This window comes from Eumetopias jubatus, unplaced genomic scaffold (genome assembly GCF_037043125.1).
Source record: "Eumetopias jubatus isolate StellerSeaLion01/CBP00866 unplaced genomic scaffold, mEumJub1_p1.0 scaffold_5, whole genome shotgun sequence".
NCBI classification, from domain to species: domain Eukaryota; kingdom Metazoa; phylum Chordata; class Mammalia; order Carnivora; family Otariidae; genus Eumetopias; species Eumetopias jubatus.
Window position 1 is genome coordinate 54331263 of NW_028274811.1, and position 15831 is coordinate 54347093.

The 15831-nt window shown below is 37.1% G+C and overlaps 1 protein-coding gene across 3 annotated transcripts in view; it reads left to right on the forward strand.

Moving 5' to 3' along the window:
• TNPO1 (transportin 1) overlaps positions 1-15831 on the forward strand; it is an 86954-nt gene that overhangs the window by 31073 nt on the left and 40050 nt on the right. For 2 of the 3 annotated variants that reach the window (XM_028089614.2, XM_028089615.2), the window contains exons 2-6: positions 3115-3228; positions 5894-5969; positions 9530-9679; positions 12934-13040; positions 14686-14819. In XM_028089614.2, coding sequence (XP_027945415.1) covers positions 3115-3228; positions 5894-5969; positions 9530-9679; positions 12934-13040; positions 14686-14819 — 581 coding nt within the window. Of the gene's footprint in view, positions 1-2852; positions 2982-3114; positions 3229-5893; positions 5970-9529; positions 9680-12933; positions 13041-14685; positions 14820-15831 lie in introns of those variants that run through there. The other variant, XM_028089616.2, reaches the window with a different exon arrangement.

The window sequence follows — 15831 nt, forward strand, 5'->3', positions numbered from 1 at the left end:
GAACGTACTTGATGCCATTAAACTGTACACTTAATATGGTTAAAATGCTAAATTTTATGTACATTTTACCACAATAAGAAAAACGTGGTATAGAAGTTCAAAATGACCTGAGATCCCTTATCAAGCAGTTTCCAAATATTTTTGAGAATCTTTTGTCCCCAATAACTTGAGTTAGAATCTTCATTCTACCTATCCCATCATCATAGGCTGATCAAATTAAATGTTCTTAATACTAAACTGTTTGGAAAAAAAAATTATACTTGGGTGCAGGGATAAAGACAGAAGCATGATAATGATATTATGGGGCACTCATCCTCAGGATGAATGTGATAAAGATGCCTTTTGGACTGGCTGCTATTGGCCCCAACTGCACTTATTCAAAAGGGCAGCTAAGGAGTTAAGTAGGCTATCCAAACGTCACCTCCACTGGTGTGATGTGCATGGTTGCAGCTCCAACTCATAACTAAAGTTCAGATTTTTAGGTTCCCTCCTCTTAACCTCTCCCTGCCCCCCTACCCCAGTATCAGGAGCAATTAAGTTTTCACCCATTAGATTCACAAAAATTAAAAGAATGTGCTGGTGAAGATACGGGAAACATCCATATTGTTGATGAGTGTGAATTGCATAACTGTTTTTAGAAAGTAATGTAATAACTGTTAGAAATTTTTAAGTGCACATACTTTTGGTCTATTAGTCCCACTGGGTTGCCACTACTGTGTAGAGACATTAGTAGAAGATTATTTTTTGTGTGTGTTGTTTATTGTGGTTAAAAAAGAAAAAAAAAGTAGAGGCATCCTGGAAGCCAGTCAAGAAGTGGTTGAACAAATTATGTTCTATCCATTCTAAAGACCCATATGCAGCTATTAAAAATGAGTTAAATCTATACTTTGGCCGGGAATGATGGTATACTATGTGTTTAAAAGTTGTAGGATTAATAATTTGTAGTATGATCCTAAAACAGAACAAAACCAGAACTCTATGTATGTTTGAGAAAGAAAGGTGTAGCAGGATTCATACCAAACTTATAACGGATTCGATCATGGACATAAGCTTGGAGGTAGGATTGAATTAACTTTATGTGGGGGCGCCTGGGTGGCTTAGGCGTTAAGCATCTGCCTTCGGCTCAGGTCATGGTCCCAGGGTCCTGGGATCCAGCCCTGCATCGGGCTCCCTCCTCCGCAGCAAGCCTGCTTCTCCCTCTCCCACTCCCCCTGCTGTGTTCCCTCTCTCACTGTCTCTCTCTCTGTCAAATAAATAAATCTTAAAAAAAAAAATTTTATGTGTACAACCATGTTGTTTGATGTTATAATTTTTGTAATTTTTAACAAGTTTCTGAAGTAAGAGGGAAGGAGGAGAGATCTATAATGATAGAAATTAATAATAGGGATTACTTTGGATGACTGGGAAATGGGTACAGTGGAGACCTTGGCACTGGTAATGATCTGTATTTTGATATGGGCATTGGTTACACAGGCATCTTCAGTTTGTAATCATTTAGTTGTTTGCCTTTGATTTATATAGGTTGTGTATATATCAAAGTGTATTAAAATTACGTCAGCAATACAAGGGAATATGATTATGTTTTTAAAAAAATACATTCAGTAAATAATGATACATGAAGGTGGGCAAAAAACAGGACAATTCCATTATAAAATATGATGTACATATAAGCACACAGAGTGAGGACTGGAATAAAAACACAGTATTAACAGATATCATGTCTAGATGATTATTGTTTTTGTTTTTGGGCTTTCACTTTGGGTAGTTTAGAAGTCTGTAGGAGGTGGTGAGCAAAGCCGCATTACAAGATATTAACCAGAAAATAAGGGTGAAGGAAAGAGGAAAGGTTTAAAAGATAAAAAAGGAAAGAAAAAAAAAAAAACACAATGCTAACTAGAGACATGCCCTAAGGTCAGGTAATTTTAACCCCTGCTGGGAAGGGACTCCTACTAGGAAGAGACTCCTACTAGGAAGGGACTAATTTCATCTGTCAAACTCTCACGTAGTAATAAAGCCATATGCAATATTCTTTCATCATACTGTTTGGTTTTTACAATTCTTAAGTTTTGTTTTTGTTTAAGCATTAGTTTTAATGAAACTGTGTCATTGATATAATAGTTTCAACTGATTGTAGCAGATGCAACTCTTAGTAGCTTAAGAAACCTATACTCCCCCCCAGTCTTCACTAATTAACCGTGGTAATTTGCTCAGATCTTTTTGAGCCATAGTTGGCACATGGGAGCTAATAATACCTCCCCAGGTTGGCTTGAGAATGAAATGAGAAAATGTATGTGAAAACACTTTAATGGAATTAAATACGATCCACTTATAAAATTACGTTTTCTTGTTTTTCCCTCACCCCAAGTCCTTAATTGTGAAATGTGGTTATTTCAGATGGAATTTATTTCACTTGAGTTCAGAAGTTCATAAAAGAATGCAGTTTTTTCAGTCACGTTCTGCACATGTAAATGCAACATTGTTTATCGAGGTGTGGGTTGTGATTACAATACAAATTTAATATTTTAGACCAAATATTAGTGCTATGTATATCAAGTTGAAATGTAAACTTTTTAATTTTTTCTAAGTATTGTCAGGAATTATCAGGCTTTTTTCCCTATTCCAGTCATTGTTCATTATTCACTATGTTAACTTAAAATGACTAACCCAAAATCAGATCTCTTCAGGTGTTTCGTAGGGTTTCGATAAGAACTCGACTTCTGATGAGTCCTTTAATCAGTAATAATCTGGACAGAACTCCAGTTGGGTTGGGTTGGAGAAAACTGCGTGGCACTAGGACCCAGGGGGCTCCCGTGAGCGGATCTAGGGGCCAGATTGCAAATTCGCGGTGACTCAGTCTGGTCGGCTCCTTGCGCTCGGCGGCCGCGGCGGCAGCAGCAGCACCAGACGTTGGCGGCCGAGCTGCTAGGATCAGTTCCCCCGGGTTTCGCCGTCCGAGACTTCTTTCGGGGCACCCCAAGCAGGTCCGAGGCGTCTGGGGAGTAAAGGGGTCGTTCTGGCGGGGAAAGGGGGGTTGCTCGGCGCGGGAAGCCCTCGGGCCTGTGCACGGGGAGTAACATTTGCTCCGTCTCTTCCTGTGTCTGGCTTTATTTGCAGCAAACCAAGATGGAGTATGAGTGGAAACCTGACGAGCAAGGGCTTCAGCAAATCCTGCAGCTGCTGAAGGAGTCCCAGTCCCCAGACACCACCATCCAGAGAACCGTGCAACAAGTATCCTTTCCGAGGCCTTGCCGCCGCCCGCGCGGCTCGCCCCGCGCGGGGCCCGCTCCCGGCGGCCGGGTAGCGCCTGCCGCCCCTCCCCCTCCTCCCGCTCCCCGGATCCCTCCGCCCTCCGCCCGCCCGCCCGCCCGCGGGGAGAGGCCCGCCCGCCGCCGCAGCTCCTGCCCGGCGCCTCGCGCACGCGGCCCTCGAGCCCGGTCTGGGGTGCTGCCGCCGGCTTCCGGCCCGCGGGAGGCGGGGGCTCCCAGCCGCCGCCCGCGATCGCGACATGTGCTCCAGCCGGGCCGCCACGTCCCCGCCCGCCCACCGCTAACCTGCCCTTGGGGTGGAGAGCTGCGCGGGCGGGCGCGGCCCGGGGGCGGCGCGGACCCCGGCCCCAGACAATGCGCTCCGCGCCGAGGGGGCGGCGGGCCGAGCGAGAGTCCGGGTGGAGGGCCGAGCGTCGCCAGAAATGGGGTGGAGCTGGCGCGGGGTTTAAACTGCCGCCGCGTTGGGCCTGGGGTTTCTTCGAGGCCCCTGCCTTAAAAGTGCTGGAAACCTGCAAGTTGGGGGGCGGGGGGTCCTCAGGTCTCATCCCGGAGCTGCTCTTGCTCACACCTGTTGCAAGCTTCCTGGCTCCCTAGTGAAATAGTCCTTTTGGCTCAAAGGCTGACTGCTCAGTTACTCCGTGTTTACCGAGTTTCCTGGGGTAGCGGTCATATTGCTACGGTTTTAGAGACCGAAAAGGTTAAAAGCAGCAGCAAAATCTCTGCCTTGTGTGCTGTCTGTGGTGCCCTGAACGGTGGACAAATGAAAGAGCTCTTACTGGATAGGATAAAGGAGATGGATTCACCCAGTCATAAATAAGCTTTTTCATTAGCTTATTTAGTCTGTTCCTTTGAGGCTAAGGGATTCTTTAAAAAAAAAACTTAAAAGCTGCTGTTTTTGCAGAAACAATTTGATTTCTATTAGTGAACAGCAAAACTATAGAATTTGGTAAGTAAGCTCTTTAGTGTAGTTTAGGCTTATTTGAATATAATACACTGTAAAGGTGAAATTATATACAATTCCGTGAGAAACTCTGGTAGATAAGTTTTGAAGTCGAAGAAGTACTGCATTGCTGTAAGTTAAAACTTTAAATAGGTGAGGAAGTACCTAGCTTTTTAGTTAATGTACTAATTTAAAACCGGAGGGTATAATGCTGCTAATACTGAGGTAAGAATGGTAGCTTTGGGGTGTGTTGGACCTTGTATCTGAAGCCTTGCTGTAGCCCAGACTTAATTTGTGTTGTCATGGCTGTAGGAATGATAGAAGTTGACATTTAATGAATTACAGGTAATTGTACGACAGTTATTTCTTAAGTTAAGCCAAGCCCATAACCATCTTGTAATTTCTTCTATAGTACTATATATCATTATTTCCTGTTTTGGTATGTATTTATTAAATACCTTTTATATGTCCGGTACTGTGCTTGGGCTGACAATTTTAGTTTATTCTGTGGGCCTGGAGCATAGTATGCCTTCTGCATAAGGAACAAATTAAATTTCAGTAGACAAATAAAAATACACGTTGCTTTATATTTTCAAAGTGCCTAATGATGGATGACTTTGTTCTTTTGTGTGTCCTTAGGAAGCATTTATTTTATTGTTGTTTTTGTATAGGCGTGAGCACCTTTTGCAAGACTATTAGTAATATGGGTAGATCGCCCAAGTTCTAAGAAAGTAAATCTTACAAGGAAGTTTTTATGAAAAATTAGCACATCATCTTGTTAATATTGGCTATTTACTAAAGAAAGAAACCAGTGGTTTTTTCTTGGTCAAAGAAAGTAGACTTGGGAAATTTTCTAGAGAATGTCTTTTGCTAGTTTATTTAATGTTCTGACCACTAACTATTGAGGGTATTCTAGTATGAAATAAATAGCTAATACAATGTACCTAGAGCTTGTACCATGGGTTTAAATAAAAAAACTTTTAGATCTCAGTAAAAACATTTGAATATTTCTGTCTAATAAAACAATTAGTATTATTAAGAATATTAGATGTTAAGAGGGCGTGAAGAAAGATAAAATAGAACATTATGTTACTGTTGACAGCCAACAGAATGAAATACCTGCAAATTTAAGTCACTAGAAATGTTAGATTTTGGGGAGGTGTGGACAATTGTAGAACTATTGCAATTCAGTAATTTCATACTGACCTTATGTAATAGTATTAGACTTGATACATAGATTTGTGTATAAGTGGCATTTTTATAAAGTTAATTTCTCTAAATGATCTTTAAAGACCTGTTTTCTTTGGAATGCTTTTCATTTTTGTCATTATTTTTATACCTAAATACCATTCTGATTAAGTTTTTAAAGTCAAATAAATAAAAAATTCTGTTTTGAAAGTTTTTTTGCTATGTTGAGCATTCTGAAGGTGAAACTTGGCTTATGTTGTAATGAATATAATTGATATAAAGTATTGAGTTTAATATTTCAGCCATAAAGCGCCTAGGAGATTTAACATAACCATTAGTGTGCGCTTGGAATAGTGTGTTGATGGTTTTAATAAGGTAACTTCATTCTTCTTAAAAGAATGCTAGATTAAAAATATCATGAAAGGGATTCTTGATTTTAAACGCTTAATTTTTTCCTTAGATTACATTGAGAAGTTTCCTTAACTACTGTTTGTTCTAGAAACTGGAACAACTCAATCAATATCCAGATTTTAACAACTACCTGATTTTTGTTCTTACAAAATTAAAATCTGAAGGTAAGTAAGGTTTGTAAAAACTTGGAAAGGTCTTTAAGACCTATTAAAATATGATAGTTACTCTCATTTCAAAGGTTTGCATTTTGTAGTAACCACTAGTCCCAGTAGACTTTATTCATTTCACAAATATTTATTGAGCACCACTTAACTTCCAGGCTCAGGGGCAATAAAACTAAACAAAATAAGGATCTCTGCCCTCATGGAACTTACATTGTAGCAAAAGGTGTTCTTCATAGAGTTATTTGAGTATTGAAGATTCCTTTCCTGAAACATTGTCATACACACAATAGGCACTAAAATACTATTGAGTAACTGGCCTCTAAATGAAAATATTATACCCTGTTCAGTGATGTTTCAGAAGCCATAGAGCAATTAGTTAAAAAAAAACAAGGGCGCTTGGAGATGGAAAACAAGTCTCAGACACTTACACTGATTCACCTGCCTTGCTTTTTTCAGCTATATAATGCCTGTGTTGGACTACCAGACTCTCTGTAAGGGTTCATCCGCAAGGTTCTAGGGGGTTAATGGCCTTAAGGTGTAGTAAAATCTCACTAATCTTTTTTTTTTTTTTAAGATTTACCCGTTTATTTTAGAGCCACGTGCACAAGTCGGGGGAGGGGCAACGGGAAAGGGGGAGGGAGAATCCTTAGACCTACTTCTAGCTGACCACCCAGGGCTTGATTCCAGGACCTTGAGATCATGACCTGAGCTGAAATCAAGTATCGGCCACTCAACTGATTGAGCCACCCAGGCACCCCTCTTTAATCTTGTATTTGTTAAGATTTTGATAATTTATACAGCACAGTGATTTTTTAATTAATTTCAATATTCTAGCTAATTTTAGGGATTTTAATTTGTGATTGAGGGATGTAGTGGAAACTTTAAAACTTTCTAAATCTAGGTTTTAAGAAACTAGAAATTCTTTCAGCATAAATTTAAATTCAGCAATTAATATTCTTAGTTTCTTAAATATACTTGATACTTTGGTTTCTTAATATAGAAATTCTATTTTTCCCACATACTAATTTGTAATCAAATCAGTGTTACTTGTTTTTTAAAGAACTTTAGTATATAGTAAATGAATTTTTGTAAACTCATTGTTCTACTTGAAAATTTTAAACTTGGGCACCTGGGTGGCTCAGTTGGTTAAGTGACTGCCTTCGGCTCAGGTCATGATCCTGGAGTGCCGGGATCGAGTCCCGCATTGGGCTCCCTGCTCGGCAAGGAGCCTGCTTCTCCCTCTGACCCTCTCCCCTGTCATGTACTCTCTCTCTCATTCTCGCTCTCTCAAATAAATAAATCTTTAAAAAAAAAATTTTTTTTTAAATTTATTTTTCACCAAGCCATCTACTCTTTCATGTCAGTGTGCACATCCTAAATTCCAAATATTAAAGATTGTTAGGATATTATACTTTCTTGAAGCTTTTTGGGGATGTAAGAATAAAGTATTTTTATTTATTTTTTTATTTTTTTGAATAAGTATTTTTAAAAGCAGACATAGAATTCAAATAGCAAGAGAGGTTGTGTGTAACTACCTCCAATTCATTAGTCACCATTTCTCAAAGGACATAGAGCTAAACATTTGTGTAACAGTTAATATTTCTTCTTGTGTCTTATTTGGGACACAAGTTTACAACGTCTAGTTTTCTATTTAAAAGAAAATTGGCATTGGGGTCATCATATTAGTGAAGGAACATAAATGACTTTTTTTTTTAACATTTATTTCAGAGGACACACAAAATGCTTATTTAGTAATCTGTTCACCATTCTCTTGTGAATTTGTTTACACGGAATTTTTACATGGAGTAAAATTTTAGATCTGGAAGAGACCTCAGAGATAAGCCCATCTAACAGCAAATCGAGGTCCAATAGAGTAAAGGCTTACCTTTTTTTAAAAAAGTAAATGGTTGATTGGTGGCTTTTTGGATTTAGGACAGGATATGTTTTACCTTAACTAAAGTAAATATTTTAATATAAAATACTTTTTAATTTTAAACCATTTCTGCTTTGTATTGTGACTTATTAAGACTATGTTATAGCATTTATTGTAAAAACAGTAGTGACTTACAAACAAATACGTGCCATTTAAGATAAAATTATATGACTGAATTATTAAAGGCTAACTTAGACAAAAGGATTATTGCTTGAAGAAGTTAAATATCTAGATATTCATTTATTTTATGGCAGTTCTAAACTTGCCAGAGAATTTAGAACTGTTTTTGTTTCATTTTAATTTATTCATTGGAATGGGTTGTAATTGAATCCAGAAAGAAGTTTTTTAAACGGTGACATAAAAGGTTTTAGAGTATATTGTTGTGATGGCCTGAATGGGGTTTATTTGCAAAGAAACTTTGCTCTCCTTTTGCCCCTCAGTATGTGTCACCCTAGAATATCTCAGTGCCAATCAGACTATGGGAGCATACTGCAACCTAGAATAAGCTCAGAGTATTCTATTTTTTAATAGCGTTTGTAAAACAGTAGTCCTGTAATAGCGTATTCTGTTCGCTACACCAGCTCTTCATGTCCTCCAGTCTTGTGAGGAGGGTGATACTGTAGCATGCATCAGAGTCTAGGCTTGAGCCAGACTCCTGAAGTTCATATTTTGGCTTCCCCACTTAATAGCTTTGTGTGACTTTGGCACAGCCCTCAGTTTCTTCATTTGTGCGGTGGGGGTAATAACTCCTGTCTCACGAGGTGGTGAGGATTAAAAGCACACTATTTGGAATGCACTTAGCAGTGTTTAGTACCTAATAAGCATTAAGAAGATAATAACTTGCTAATACTGGTGGTGATGTCAATTGGTAAAGCATCAGTTACATTCTACTAGTATTAAATTTCTTAAAAATTTGTTAGCACCCATCTAAGGACTAAATTTTTTCATGTAAATTCTATTTTTAACTTATGGAAATTTTAAAACTGTTTTATCCTTTTTTTTTTTTTTTTAGCTCAGAGTCAAGTGAGAAACATGATATAAATGAACGTCAGTTATTTGTATGTGAAGGTGATCCCATATATTCTTTGTCCACTTAATTTTTTAATAGGATATTTTTAGTCACTAATACTTTCAGATCTGTAATTTGATGTTTATATCAGGTTCCAATAAAGCTTGAGTACAGTGGCCATATATAAACTAAATTAACTCTTAAACTAAGTCAGTGGTTCTCAACCAGGTGCAGTTTACCCCACCCATCCCACCCCTCCCACCCCTTCAGCAATCCAGACATTATCTGGAAGCATTTTTGTTGTCACAATTTGGGAAGGGTGATACTGGCATCTGTGGCCAGTGATACTACTAAACATCATAGGATGCACAGGACGACACCCAACAAAGAATTATCTGACCCAAAATGTCAATAATGCCAAGGTTGAGAAACTCTGAACTACAAATCATGGAGCTAATCTTTCGATAATCATTTATGATACCTTTTTTTCCCCTGGTTATAGCAAAATTACTGGAATGTTGCAATCAAGTTTTGACTATAAGTATTTTAAAAGTTACTGCTTTTATGTATTTTGAAATGAAAACTACTTTAAAAGTCAATAATACTGTTTTATTACAGATGAACCCACAAGATCATTGAGTGGTCTCATTTTGAAGAATAACGTGAAAGCACATTTTCAGAACTTCCCAAATGGTGTGACAGACTTTATTAAGAGTGAATGTTTAAACAATATTGGTGACTCCTCTCCTTTGATTAGAGCCACTGTAGGTAAGTTATATTTTTATGGTAGTTTGCTTATCCGGTTTGTAACTGGGTTGTTTTTTGAGATGATAGACTATTATAGGAATTTTTGTCATCTGCTTCATGTTGAATTGTGAGGGGGGAAGGGAGTTTTTCATTGCCACTTTTGAAATGGTTTGGAAATAATGTTCATTATTATAGTAAAATCCTTCAAGTAGTGAGACCAGAGCAACTGGTAGTTGCTTAATCAAAGTTCCTTGAAGTGGGACATTAACAGATGATATTAATTTAGGACTGCTGCCTTTTATTTGAGTTCCTTATTATCTGACTTCCTTGTGTAATACATGAGATATAATTTCCAGCTTCACTTTCTTTACATGGAAATAAAACTTCGTAAAACAACTTAAGAATAGGACCTTAGGTTTTACTATTTACTAGGTCTACCCTTGTTTTTAATATTTGCCTTGTCTGTATCTAATTACAGCAATTTTTGAGTCTTTCCAGAGTGTCCAGCTTGAGTAAAAGAACTATCAGTTTATGTAATATTGAATTAAAATGTTTAATTATAATAGCTGGTATAAATAGGTTTGGGAGTAAACACACCGACTTTTGGTAATAGCATTCATGGAAGCAGAAATAGGAGGACTCAAGAGTGGCCTACTAACGGGCAGTATTCAGTATGCCGTGGGCTTTAAGCAGCTAAATTTTTACAAGGACCTGGAAAGCTTCTGTTAATCTGGCAGGTTGGTTGAATGGAGGTCAGTTAAGAACCTTCATAATGATTAAATCATTTTCATTGAAAGTTCTTTACTTTTGTATTTTTTGTCTCATGGTGGGTTTGAAAAGTACCCAGTTCATCTTTTACTTAAAAAGCAAAGGCTCTCTGACATCTCTCAAAATATACATGTCTTAAATACTGTCATTATTAACACTGATTTTAAATGGGATGGAGGGCATTTGTGATTTGAGAAAAGGGAATTCCTAATTTGTTCTAATGGACCCTCATATACCTTCCTAATGTTTTGCCAACTCTTGACACTGGTAAAAAAGAATGGTGAGGGTATGCCAGACTTCTCAAATATTTTTAATCTTAACAGTACATATTAGGAATCTTGCCAAGGAAGTTTATTTGAAAAGACCACATTTCGTTGACTATGTGGTAATCCATTAGACAAATGTAAAATTGTTTCTCTTGTTAAAGAGTGTATGGTTGGGGGGCGCCTGGGTGGCTCAGTTGTTAAGCATCTGCCTTCAGCTCGGCTCAGCTCATGATCACAGGGTCCTGGGATCAAGCCCTGCCTTGGGCTCCCTACTCCGAGGGAAGCCTGCTTCTCCCTTTCCCACTCCCCCTGCTGGTGTTCCCTCTCTCGCTGTGTCTTTCTCTGTCAAATAAATAAATAAAATCTTTTTTAAAAAAAAGTATATGGTTGGTTTGTAATTTTATTATTTTAGTGACTATCCTTTATGTGTGTTTATATAATATGGGGAAAAGATTTTTGGGGGAGTGGATGAAATTATACGGTCCAGTTAAATTTGAATTTGTTGGTCGATCAGCATTCTCTAATGCTCTTCTAGCACAAGTAATGAATGTCAGCTGTCTGTTGGTGCCAAGTTGTAGCTTGGCATTTAATTTTTGTTACTGCTTGTTTTAAGATATGTTTAGTTTTCTTTAGGCAGATCCAGAGCTTTCTTTCACCCTCAATTCTTACAAATTTTAACTTTATGAAAGAATAATTGGCAAGAAGGAGCAGCCTTGATGCTTTTTGATCTTACTGGAAGACTTTTAAGGGTTATATCTTAAAAATGCTATCAATCCATTGACTCTTACCATATAATTTAGGTTTGGTTTTGTTTTGTTTTTAGTGCAGAGTGCATATTGGGCAACAACTTTACGTTTTTTAGCTCTTTTTGCCACTGGGAGCAACCTTCTCAAAACCGTAAAGACAATTTATATACCCAAACAAATAGAATTTGCTGTTTAGTAGTAATCATTGATTATTGTATGCCAGGCAGGGATTTTGTTTGCATATGTCACTGAATTCTCATAATAACAAGAGAACACTTTTTTTTTTCACTTTTACAAATTAGCGTTTTGAAGTTTAGAGTACATGTAATTTGCCCACTGTCAGAGTTTATACAGACCTTAATTATGGTACTAAAAGGTCTATAATCATCAAACGAAGAATATTATTCATGTTAAATTGTTAAGGCAGAGGGAAACATTAACACAAAACTTTTGTTATGTATTTGTATATTTGCACATTCATTCACTGTCACAACTAAACTACACAACACGTTGAAACAATCCAGTCAGAGTGACGTGATCAGTGAGCATGTGACTCTCAGCCTCCAAAATCCAAGATCACCTTGCCAGTGATTCATCCTTGATCCTGTAGTGGTGAAAACTGGTGGAGGAGCGTGTGGGTCTTTCCATACCAGAGGGATTGTTGCACACATGGATTATTACCCATTGATGGCTCATCTACTTTCATTCTCCCTACCATGGTCCATGGCTGTGATCCATCTTAGCTTAGATCAAAGAGCTGATTTTTGCTTTATGTATTTTTGTGAAAAACTAACAGACTCATACTCATCACCCAGTGATAAGCACTGCTCATGTTTTGGTATATTGTCTTTGTCTATATATTGTACAATTTCTGTGAAGGAGGAACACATTTGACCCTTGAACAATACAGATTTGAACTGCGTGGGTCTGCTTATGTGTGGAATTGATTTTTCAGTAGGTACAATAAATGTATTTGCATTATGATTTTAATAACATTTTCTTTTCTCTAGCTTTATTGTAAAAACCATATAAAATAATGTCATACACAAAATTTGTTAATCAACTACCATTGAGGCTTCCAGTTAGCAATAGGCTATTAAGTTTTGAGGAGTAAGCAGTTACATGTCGATTTTCGACTAGGGGGCCAGCACTCATGCCCCCCACATTGTTCAAGGGTCAGCTATAATTTTAATGAGTCAACTATTCTTGTTGTTGGAAAAGTGCAAGTTGTATAGACTTTTTGTACAAATAATTGTTAAAAGTACAAAAGAGGGTAAAGTGTTGGAAAACAAGATTAAAAACCTCCAACTTATGCTGTGGTTTTTCTACAGATGTGGTGAAAAGGGGGTCCTTGGTGAATGTTACTATTTATGTAGTTTGGAGGTCTTGGGCTGATGTGGGCCATTTAAATGAATGTGTGTGCATGCGTGCATTCACGTGGCAATATCTAACATAATGCAGTCAGACTTCCTAAATATATGTGTTTTCTTTTAAGGTATTTTGATTACAACCATAGCCTCCAAAGGAGAATTGCAGAATTGGCCTGACCTCCTACCGAAACTCTGTAGCCTATTGGATTCTGAAGATTACAACACTTGTGAAGTAAAGAAATTTGCTTCTTACATTTTCTTCTCTTTTTCTTGTCATGTTGTGGATTTGTAACTTTTGGAAAAAATAACTTCTCTGAGACATACAACTTCAAAAACTTGAAATCTTCAAGTTACCCTCTTATTTTACATTAGTGACCAAATATTTATCTTACAGTTTCTATAAGGACTGTTAAGTTATAAAGCCTCTTTACTATAATTACTACAAGGAAGTATAATCAGTTAATCCATTAATGTGGTATTTTTCGAAGATAGGCTTAAATTTACCAACCATGAGCACTTTTTTGCCTTCTCTAAATTGTTTCTGTGCCTCTTATTTTGTGACATGGCTGAAGTATATGTAATCTAGCTTTAATCATGTAGTAATTATGTCCTGTTTGCCACTGATCAGTAGCAAGCTTTCCATGTGGGAAAGGGAGTCTATGGATTTCTCACTATTTATCAGTACTTTATCAGTTTGTGTAGACATCTGTTTTGAGTGGAAACCATTTTAGGTATTTTGCCTCTTTAAAGGAATAACCTAACAAAAAAGGCAGTTTGTTGCCAGATCTGAAAGAGGGAAAGGTTGGACTGGAGAGAGGGAGTGAGCAAAGGGGTCTTTAAAGTTACGCTTCTCCCTCCCTGAAAAAAAAAAATCTTTCTCATATATACATTTTCTAATAACACCTTAGAAATACATTAAGATTACAGAAAAATTAAAATAATACTAGTACTCAAACATTGAGTAAGAGTTGATTAAAATTTAAATTGTGCTTTGGTATAGTGGTAATAATATGAAAGGAGATCAGAATTTTTTTTTTTAAGATTTTATTTATTTGACAGCAAGAGCAGGAACACAAGCAGGGGGAGTGGGTGAGGGAGAAGCAGGCTTCCTGCTGAGCAGGGAGCCCAATGCGGGGCTCTATCCCAGGACCCCGGGATCATGACCCAAGCTGAAGGCAGACACCCAATGACTGAGCCACCCAGGTGCCCCAGGAGATCAGAATTTTAAAACAAGCACTTACCAAAAATAAAAAATTAAAACTGCAGTAATCATGGAATTATGGAGCTTCTATATAAGTCACATTTTAAAGAGAAAGTATTCTTCAATTAACTGCACCATGGAAATAGGCACCAGGTTTCTGCTGCTGATGGAATTACAAGCAGTAAATTAGATGTTTGAGGTAATTAGCAGGTTATTGTGTGTAGGAGCTCTAGGTTGGCTCCTTTGGTGTAAAAATGTATAGGGAAATAGTTGCTAGTTTGAATTTTCTGCCCTTTTAACCGAATTTGTCATTATCCAGTGAATGGTTTACATATACATAATTTTTAAATGATGTTAAGACTTTTTTCTGACTTAAAATTAACAAGAATATTTAGAAGTTAGCTTTTTATTGCAGTCTCTGCCAACCAGAATATCCTCTAATTTTAAGTTATTAAATAACGCACCATTATATTTGGACTGAGATTTTAGATAACTTAGTGGCATGGTGATTTCTCTCTTAAAATTGATGACTAAACTTGTGGATTTTACGAGGCAGTATTTTATGTGGGCTGAGAACATTAATGCATACAAATTACAAATTAGTCAATATTCCTCAGTTTGCTTTTAAAATGGCTTCATTTTTAATTAATTCTAATAATATAAATGTCTTTCACAGGGAGCATTTGGCGCCCTTCAGAAGATCTGTGAAGATTCTGCTGAGATTTTAGATAGTGATGTGTTAGATCGTCCTCTTAACATCATGATCCCCAAATTTTTACAGTTCTTCAAGCACAGTAGTCCAAAAATAAGGTATCTGTGTAGCCAATATTAAATTAATTCATGAACTCTAAGCCTGAACACTCTCTTATTTTGCATCACCTAATATTTTTGTGATTGGCAAAAGATACTGATGTTCCACAAAGGTGAACTTCAGTAGTTGAAATTTACTCCTTTTAATAGCAAAACCCATGAACTGTTAACTTTTTCTGATGAAATTGTAATTGAACAGGATAGTTCTTTAACTTCTGTATGGCTAATTACATTTGTAGTGATTAACAGGCATGCTTTTAAGGTACTTTGTGTAAGGCTGAAATTCATTGTGTTTTGGGGTTGTTTGTGTTTTAATTTATGGATCTTGCCAAGTTACATGTACCTTCATTTGCAGGTGTGTGGTAAAAATTCCGCCAATATGACATCTGGATTATTTAGTAATTTTAGATTAAGAGTTTTGCATCTGATTAAAAACGTTTTGAGCATGAAGGTGGAAGGTTTTATGAGTACACTTTGAAATCAGTAGGCCTGCTTGGCCAGAAGTTAACCTTGGCTTGCTTTGTTTTCCCGTATATCCCTAGTTTCTTGAACAGTGCCTAGCATATAGTTGTTGAAATACTATATTTAAATATTAAATTAACTTTTGACTAATTTATCTTCTGTTGTCCTATCAAGCTATAATTATCATGATGCTTTCACACTATTTAAGTGTGTAAGATTCCTGTCTGTAACTACACCAGAAGTTCCGCCAAACTGCTGTACTTTTTTTTTCCCTCTTCTCCAATTACATGTTTTAATCTAACTTGTCTTTTGTTTATTGTTACTGTGGAAAAGTCATTGCTGTTCTGATTGTTAGTTGCTTTGATTTTTTGTTGTTTCCAGTTGTCAGTGCTTCGTGTTTTTATGTAGAATGATCAAAAACCATATTACTATTTAAAGTAGAAATTATGCAGTATCCTAGATGTGGTTATTTAAGGATATCCATCCAACAGCATGAACTTTAATGCATATGCTATAACTGTTAGTTTAGATGTCCTTTAGAGCTTACTCC